Source organism: Berghia stephanieae, chromosome 5 (genome assembly GCF_034508935.2).
Source record: "Berghia stephanieae isolate SIO BIC M18660-M18661 chromosome 5, UCSD_Bste_1.3, whole genome shotgun sequence".
NCBI classification, from domain to species: Eukaryota; Metazoa; Mollusca; class Gastropoda; order Nudibranchia; family Aeolidiidae; genus Berghia; species Berghia stephanieae.
In genome coordinates this window covers 64,278,000-64,287,999 of record NC_088364.1, presented here as the reverse complement: position 1 = coordinate 64,287,999, position 10,000 = coordinate 64,278,000, and the positions used below count along the sequence as shown (strand labels likewise).

At 33.8% G+C, this 10,000-nt stretch overlaps 1 protein-coding gene across 1 annotated transcript in view; it reads left to right on the top strand.

The window, feature by feature from the left end:
* Positions 1-7,559, top strand: part of LOC144974192 (uncharacterized) — a 17,923-nt gene extending 10,364 nt beyond the window's left edge. The window contains exons 2-5 of the mRNA XM_078917113.1: positions 626-801; positions 2,533-2,637; positions 3,780-3,850; positions 7,394-7,559. Coding sequence (XP_078773239.1) covers positions 626-801; positions 2,533-2,637; positions 3,780-3,850; positions 7,394-7,469 — 428 coding nt within the window. The 3' untranslated portion in view covers positions 7,470-7,559. The remainder of the gene's footprint in view (positions 1-625; positions 802-2,532; positions 2,638-3,779; positions 3,851-7,393) is intronic.
* Positions 7,560-10,000: the final 2,441 nt, after the last annotated feature.

Genomic DNA, 10,000 nt, shown 5'->3' with positions numbered 1-10,000 from the left:
TCTGTCACAAAGCAAAGAAGAAGCAATATACTATTTTCTTGTGATTTTGACAGTGTATCTGAGTACAAAATATATTTTCATGAAATAAAACTTCTGAGGAATTCGAACAGATATAATTTCTGCTTTCAGCTGACTAAACGGGCTGTTGCCGTGTAATCTTAATTGTAATATAGATATAGCGACCCTTTAGGGATCACACAAACGAAATTGGAGATTTGAGCTTGAGCTTTTGCTTTTGTATTGCGCAATATCCACTAGAAGTGCTCAAAGCGCTTTACAAGGGATCCCTGACCAACAGCAACACGTAATATGTAGTACGAGACATTACGCCTGTTAGGCGATATTACAATTTGTTTCGGACAGAGACAACCCTGTTGACGACCAGGTACAGGTACTCATTTTATACTTGGGTAAGGTGAGAGAATGTGGGTAAAGAGCCTTCTCCAAGGACTCAACTATGCGCCGAGCGAGGCTCGAACCCAGGACCTTCAGATCCGAAAGCGAGTGTTTTACCACTAGACCATATATAGCCGCACTTAATAAAATAATCTGATAACTCCTACCTAACTAAAAAATCAAGTGGCCATTGTATGTCATGAAATTCTTTATTTCTGTTTTGATACAGGAATAATCTGTGCTGCTTTGTTTTGCTGGCTTCTGACTTTGACATCAGGCGACAACAACAGACACGTCGAGAGAAGGAGCATTGTTGGTTCTTTGATTAGTGTGCTCGCGCAAAAGATTGTTGAGTCGCTTGATCACAACTGTGGAACGCTCGTCTATAATAGCTGTGTAAAAAAGGTGACCAGTTTAATACTTCAGTTTATTGATCCATATATGATATGATGCCATTATGTGTCAAATGTAGACATAGGAAGATAGTATGTTATTCACGTCGAGATGAAGAATTCATCACGTTCAATCAATCCTTTTCGCTGGTCTTCAATTATTACCCTGGCGCCGACTGTATATGGTCAATTCTAGTTACAGCTTAATTAGTTATTAATCATTAAGTCCATTGTTTAAAATATTATTTGTGCTTACAAATATCGGAGTGGCATGTCCTAGAGAAAGATGCACTTTTTGTTCCTTACTTTCCATATTTGAGTTATACTGTTTTACCTACTTACAATGTTGTTGCGATATATTTGTAAATCCTCTAACGTATACTCAGTAATAAAACAGTTCTCTCACATTTAATCACTTAACGCTTCTGAGTTGAGTGATTCCACAATATTACTTTGGTGTCCCGTCAAAAACACAACAGATATGGTGCCATTATTTATCAAATGTAGACATAGGATGATTGTATGATACTCACGTCGAGATGAAGAATTCATCACGTTCAATCAATCCTTTTCACTGGTCTTCAATTATTACCCTGGCGCCGACTGTATATTATAATCAATTCTAGATTCCATACAGTAGAACATTTCTCTCTTTTGTTGCCTTACCGCTAAGTTTTTCTTCCTTATCTATAGTACTACGCAGGTAGTCTTTTACACTCCGGCCAAGTGAGATCATGAGTTCAAAGTGCAATATCCTACGTCACAGCATCAATAGGGGTCAGAGTTTTCGGATCATTGTCAACCTCCCAGGGACTGATGTGGCTTGTACAATGATAAACGAATCTACATAATAATAATAACAATAATAATAATATAATAATAATAATAATAATAATAATAATAATAATAATAATAATAGTAATAATAATAATAATAATAATAATAATAATAATAATAATAATAATAATAATAATAATAATAATAATAATAATAATAATATAATAATAATAATAATAATAATAATAATAATATTAATGATAATAATAATAATAATAATAATAATAATAATAATAATAATAATAAAAATAATAATAATAATAATAGTAATAATAATAATAAATAATAATAATAATAATAATAATATAATAATAATATAATAATAATAATAATAATAATAATTATTATTATTATTATTATTATTATTATTATTATTAGTAGTAGTAGTAGTATTAGTAGTAGTAGTAGTAGTAGTAGTAGTAGTAGTAGTAGTAGTAGTAGTAGTAGTAGTAGTAGTAGTAGTAGTAGTAGTAGTAGTAGTAGTAGTAGTAGTAATAGTAGTAGTAGTACTAATAGTAGTAGTATCATTATTATTAGTTTTAAAAAATAATTATAATTCTCTTTATTCATCCCTATGGGGAAATTTGTCTTTATGGATTGTTCCAAGGGGAGACTGGAATAACCCTGGCGTCAGCCGCAGTGCAACGCCGCAAAGTGAGCTAGGGCGAGGTAACTTGCTCAAGGCCACACAGCGCAGTGGCGGTTGATCGAACTCGGTATCTTTCAGGTACGAAGCAAGGACCGTACCACTTCTAATTATTATTATTATTATTATTATTATTATTATTATTATTATTATTATTATTATTATTATTATTATTATTATTATTATTATTATATAATTTCGATATTGTCAGATTATAAAAAAACTGTATTGGTTTAATTTTCTTCCTTGAATTCAAAACAGGGCATTCCAATAATGACGTGCGAAGATTACAAATCTCGGTTGTGTTCATGTAAAGACAGGTGTAAGAACCTGCATTGCAAACTCCGCGGTAATACGATGGTTGAGGTAAGGCTTGCGAGAATACTCATTAATCACTAGGTATTTTATTAATCTGTGTTAAATGAAAATGGCGGGAGATAACGAGCAAAAACAAACAATTGACTGTTGTAGGCAGGGCTTATTTTTCTTTCCTTCTTTGCAGATTTTAAGTTTCACCTGATCCACCTTTGGAGCGCGTGTACTCTTTGCGGTTTGATAACGAAAGAGGGAAAGACAGATTAAACGTATTTCCTTTTATTCCTATTGTCCTAATCATATTTCGTCCATGGAACATAATTTTACATCCGTCAAATTGTGTGACTGTCTAAAATGGTATATTAGATTCGACTTTCCTGTTACTCCTCTTCCAGCTTACGAACCAGAATTATTTATTTGAAAGTATATAAGCATTTAAAATCAAAACAGAAAGGGTAGGTGTATATACTTGTAGTATTGTTCGTAAATGTTTGAATAATCAAACTCCAGAGAACCTTATGAATTTATGCCAAAATTATAATTCAACACGGCCACGAAGATGGATGTTAAGGCTCTTTTAGTTGTCCCAAGAACTAGAATACCCTCTTTTTCTGTAAGTGGTTCCATCTTGTAGAATGCGCTCTACTCTTATGTAAGACTCATTAAGAATATGAAGGCTTTCAAAAACACACCTTAAGACATAACTTTTTTCCAGACCGTATGAAAAATTTCGCATACATAATACGCCTTAATTTAATTTTAAGTTATTCCAATCTTGATCTTAAGTTCAGAAGACAATTTCCATTGTATAACTGAACTTTGAAAAAAAATATGTTTCGTTAGAAGGAAGGATAGGTTGGGCTATATGGTCTTATGGTACGAGTCATGTACTGTCATATTTCGTACTTCTATGAACTTCTTGAATTCATGTCTATTCACCACTTGCCCGTTGCAATTTGGCAATCACTTTGATTAATAAATCAAAAGAAGATCTATTTTTTTTGTTGTCACAACTCCATATATATGTCCATCCCACATCCTTTCACCAGAGTGCCTCAACTTTGGGCTTTTAAAAATCTTGCGCTCTACTTTTTTCTCAAATTGATTAAAGAGAAATAAAAGAGATAAAAGAAAATCATTGTAATGAATTATTGCATATTAATACTTTACCGTTTTTTCTTTTACATCTCCAGCAAGCGGCTTGCAGTTTGGAGAAGAAAGTGATAGTGTCCGTGTGCTTGGACAAATGTTCCGAAATGAAAATGTAAGTAGAAACCGCCATATCAGGTTCGTTTCTTGTTTTATACAACTTTAAAGCGAAATATTGTGGGGTTTTTTAAAATCAATTTTGAACTGGTACCAAAACTGTTATTTACATTTTTAGATACTCCAAACATCAAACTTTCAATTTACGTCGTTAACATTGTAAATTATTTGGTTAAAGTTTACTTCATATCCAATGTTCATGAATCTCACGCCCAACAAAAAAAAAATACATCCTTTACTAAAATCATTCCTTTAGTAACTACTTATTTGCAGGTCTGATAACCCAATTCTTTATGGGCTCGTTGTTGTAATGGAAATCTCAGAAATAATGACGCAAAATAGTGAACATTACAGCATTGTTAAACTAGGTCCATATGTTGGTTCGGATATCAGACCTGTATATAAGTACATATCGCTTAGTATAAATAGTTCCACGAAGTCAGCATTTACATAATATGTATCATTGAAAAGCTTAGATTAAGCCCTAAAAGATAGTACTAAATATTAAAATATTTATTTTACCAATACTTGAAAATTCCTATATCTGATGGTGACTACGAAAGCAGGATTAAATTTACCATTTCATCCTTATTCGCTTTTTTTTTGCTCAAAATGTTATATTTTGACATAGAAAAGTTAATTCCCCCCTAATTTAGAGCTTTAAAATCTAAAGAGATTGTAGACAAGATATTCATCTAAAATAAAACCACACAAGCTTATTTTGGTATCTTGAAAACTAGATTTGGTCTGGAAAATTCTCTATAGCTATGCTTTTTCCCCTTACCGGAGTTATAGATGAATTCAATAAAAACAAAGTCCTGGATCTTAAAAAGTTTGTGTAATGTTTAGATAATATAATAATCAATCAATATACTGTTTTTAATGTAATCAGCACATCCGTTTCTGATCCTTCGTTTATTTTGTTTTGGTTTGTTTATTAAATTATGGTAATAATACAAGATGGCCGCCAGAATAGTTCAATCTCCAGGGCACGGCGAACTCCATTAGATCCAATGCGTGCATACGCTCATCATTTTAATTCCCCTCTGTGTGGTAGGACGAGCTCAGGTCTTGTTATTAGATAACAAGTATCCCATACCTGAGCTCATCCAGCGCAGAGGGGACTTAGCAGACGTGTGATTACGTCAGAGTATGGCGACCTTGACAACTTGTGACCATTTGAGAATGTGTAAAAGTAATTATCCTTTTGGAATTGTCAAAGTCCTGACCACCATTTTGAATAAAGACAGTTGTGATTTGTATTGAATGAATATTGTAGTCTCCTACAAATATTTTGTAACGTCTAAAAGTTATCGTCTTACCATATGCGTTGATTGCTATTTAAATTGGGCATGAAAAACATGGTTTGAAAAAAAGATAATATAAAACAAAAGAAAAGCAAACGCAAAACAAATCAAAAAAATATTTTTTAAAAAATAGACGCAATAACAAATAAAACAAATCCAAAATAATAAGAAGAATGACACATTCATCGTCTCTTTGCCTATGCGAAATAGTACTTTATTGATAATCTATAGATTGGCTCAACCACCTTTTTTGTTTTCAATAACCAGTTTAGTTTGTTAGCTGCTTCAATGATGATATTAAGATTTCTCCATATAACATGACATGATATACTTTGATGACAATTCTTACATTCTTTAACCTGCCCGAGGATACATTAAAGATCTGCCTGCAATGGCAAGATTATATCTAATGAATGTTTGCATCTGAAGCCTAAATCTCAGGCTGAACAAAACAAAGACTAGGCATAAATAATTGTCCTTTTTTTTAAAAAAAAAAAAGAAGAAAATAATACTAACATTAAATCATACAATTTACCAACCTTGTTATATTATCGGATCAAATGAATACCGGATATTAGCTCAGGATGATAACAATCGTGTAACTTTATTTGTAGTTTTTAAAAAATATGATAGTGCTTATCTTATTTGCTATCGGACATAGTAGGACAAATTTATTTTTCAGCTTCATGAATTCTGTAATTTATCTGAAGACTTTTAGCTATTCTAAAATCAAACAAACGATATCTAAATCCAATCCCCCGCTGGTAAATCTAACTGTGAGAAAATGACTGAGAAAAGGAAATGTATAGCGTTAGAAGTACGAATGTATTGTAGGTTATACGTGTGTTATGTATCTATCTAAGGCCGAAATTAGGACACCTTTTAAAATGCCTTAAAATAGCACATATTAACATATTATGTGCATAATCTCAGATTGCATGGTGTGCAACATTTATAGATCGATTACTATTTGTGTTTTTACAAATCGTTAACGAGAATACAAGTAATTTCATAAAAAATATTCTTGTGGCGATGTAGTTATAACAATAGTCAGAGATTCTGAAGGTATAGAAAATTATTCCTGATTAAATCAATACTCTACACCATATTAAGCTCAGACAATTTAATTCGCAATTTGATTCAAAGAATATACATTTTATGTTAAAATGGGAATTACATATCAAGCTTGTAGCCTGTTGGATATAATTGAAAATGTATGTATACAAAATGGACGGATATGTATCGATTATATTCTGGATCATCTCACTTCAGTCCTGTCGCTTAATGAAATATAGACGTTCAAACAAAATACCGACATGGAGTCTGAACATTTTAATAAGAAAACATTTAAAAAATAGAGTTTAATTACAAAAAACAAAAACAAAACAAAAATAAAAACCTGCTTAAAATTTTTTTTAAATGAGTCAGGATACTCATTTCAGTTGTAGTAGGAGAATGGAAGATAATATTCGGAAAACAGCTTGGCCTATCAGAAGATGTTAATATAACGTCTTATCATCCTGAACTGTTTCATCAGCTATTTTGGGAACCCTACTACATCGTCAGAACGTATTATTTATTATGAAGTGTATCAAAAAGAATAAACCAGTAGACCAATCAAAACAAGGAATTTGTGACACCCTTTTTCACGTTTTCGAACAAATTAATATTGTTTATTTATAAAAATACAATCTGAATGAAATCGACCTCTCTATGATCATTGTTTATATACCGCCAAATAATTAATTAGATATCAAGTGATTTTTGTCGATCGTTTAAGTATATACATAGTTTTCTGTGTTGGTTCTATTGATCAAGCAGTAGAACAATAGGTATTTTACTCAGACACATACCATCGATAGTAAAACATGTGTAGTTCGCTATATTTACCAACCACTGCCATTGCTTACATTATGACGACTGTCTGAGAGGCGTGGTTATCTAAGTTTCCATTAGCTCCATAATGCTTACTGAGGAAAACATAAATCGGCGAGAGTTTTAAAAAACTTGAGCTTGTATAAAGTGCAATATCCACTAAACGTGCTTAAAGCGCTTTCATAAGGGGCCCTGGTCAAAGGGCATGACGCCTGTTAGGCAATACTACATTTTTTTCGTCTGGATCAACGCTGTTAACGATGATGATGATGATGATGATTATGATGATGCTTGGATTCATATTCGTATATGTTTAGCCATTATTTTTCATTAATCCTGTCCGTATTATTTGTACACAGATTCGTGTCGACAACAACACCACGTCAACCCGACTTGAGTGGAGTGGACTTAACTTCAGAATTTGAAACAATATAAATATTACATAGATGTGTGCCTAAAATATAGTGTATCAAAATTTTGACTTTATCAAATTAGCTTCCATATGAAATATTTTTGATGTCTATGGGGAGGGGGGGGGGGGAATCGTATGTGTGTGTGTGTGTGTGTGTGTGTGTGTGTGTGTGTGTGTTTGTGTAGGGGAGTGTATTAACTACAGATAAAAAATCAAATATCAATAAACATCGAAATAGTCTATAAAATTTATATTCTGTGTTTCTCTTATTTACTTTTTTAGATTGAATTAATTCAAACTTAAATCAATATCTTTATAATTTAAGATTTGATCGTGACAAACAGCGAAAGGTTGTTAATGGTAAATGGGACGGATAGAGCTGGCCTCCTGTCCTGGTGGGCTCTATTTTAAGGTATATTAAAGGCCTGACACTGACCAAAAAGTACGTCACAAAAGAAGACGATGATTACCAAAAGTGAGTTGTTAGAATTGGATTCAGTAGTATGATGTCACGCGCCCGGCAACGGCGGCCATCTTGGTTCTAAACAAAGAAAATCATTACTTTTTATTCTTCATGCTGGCTAGAACTTTTCATTCCATTTTCATATGCCTTTTGATCAGAATGTGTAAAGTCAAAAATGATCAAATTTATAGGGTTTTTTTTTCCTCTGGATACGCTTTTATGCTAGCCGGAGAAATATTTCATACGGGCTCCGCCATTGTTCCGATAGTTTAGAGCCAGTGTTACTAAGTTACCATGCGTCATTAGGAAGGAAGTGACGTTACGACTATTGAATCCTATTGCTCAAGGAAACAAATACGACTCACTATAAACCTTTTCCCCGTGATCTTCGTCTTCTTTTATAACGATTTGTTGGTGATTATCGGGCTTTTAGTTTACGAAGGCTATTGATTTACATACGCCTAAAGTCTCACTGTCTTTTGCCCATTACTCAGTATAATATTGTTACTGTGTATCTTTGAAACCTTTTACTGGAATTTTATAGTTTAGTTTTACCTAGCCCTTGAGACACACGGATTTATAATATTGTGGCAAATGATAATTTTCATCATCGTCTTTTAAATGATATTATTATTTGGTTATTGCAATAAATATTTTACTATTATTTGAGTGGGTCCCTAGATGGGAGAACGTTCTTGTGCTTGTATGTGACTTTAACCAGTGAACTGCGGGACTCTGAAAAACACGTATTAAAAATTTATACAGAAAACTCGTCCTTCAAATATTGATCAATCTAAATAACCCCCATCTTGGCAACAACAAAAAACCCCGTTCAAACCGAGGTCTTCGCAAAGTTTCAGGTTTGAGAGTTTTTGTCAAGATGAGGGACATTTAAATTGATCGATATTAAAAGGACGAGTTTTCTGGCCAAATTTTTAAATACATGTTTTCCCAAAATTTGGTAGTTAATGGGAGCGATCTATACTCAGATTTTCGTCCAACCGAGTCATCGATCACATGATATGTTGCTGTCCAAGGATTGGATATTTCTTAATAAATGTAAACACGCTGCTTTGTTTATACAAGTTGTAAACATACACATGTGTCAAGCTGAACAAAATGACCAATTTGTGATATTGGACATAGTTCGAAAACATTTTGCATTGTGACCAATGACCCCGAGCACATGGGAAGGTAATATAGATCATCCTTATTGGTTAATGTGTTTTTAGATTTTAAGCCGGCAGAGATTGTCCATTGGACCTTTTTTCTCCCCGCTTTTGAACTACCGTGCAACATGCATTCGTCGAGCTACAAGGGACGCCAGAAAAGTTTGTCGAATCCGTGTTTCGACGAATACGTGAACACGGCTATAAGACAAATGACGAAACTGTGGTGTACTGTATAAGTATGTTTGCAGGGGGCAGCGTGGCTTAGCGGTACGGTCTTTGCTTCGTACCCGAAAGGTACCCAGTTCAATCACCCGCCGCTGCCCTGTGTGACCTTGAGCAAGACACTTCGCCCTAGTTCAATTTGCGACGTTGCGCTTCGGCTGACGCCTGAGTTATTCCAGTCTTCCCTTGGAATAGACCCTAGAGACATATAAGGGGAATTTTATTTATGTATTTATTTACACATCCAGGCCCCATAGATTGATGACGTCATCCATGCCTTTTTATTGGCAAAATATGAAAATCATTCACTGCTGATTCAAGACGGAGAAAACACATAACACAACGCCATACATACGGCACGTGGGATGGCATGAGAGGATGTGGGGTTATTGGGAAGAACGGAGTGGGGGTGGCGCTTATCTGCATAACTGGAACCGTATCTGTGCAGCTATGTCTTGTGTCAATTTTAGAGCGGAAGACCCTGCATTTGAGCCTCACTCGGCGCTTAGTTGAATCATTGGAAAAGACTCTTTACTAACATTCTCTCACCGTACTCGCGTGTAAAGTGAGTATGTTATGTATCTTTCTACATTGTATGTGTTGCTGTTGTCAGGAACCCTTTGTAAAGCGCTTAAAACAACTTTAGGAGATATTGCGCTATGCACACACATACACAAACGCACACACACACACACAC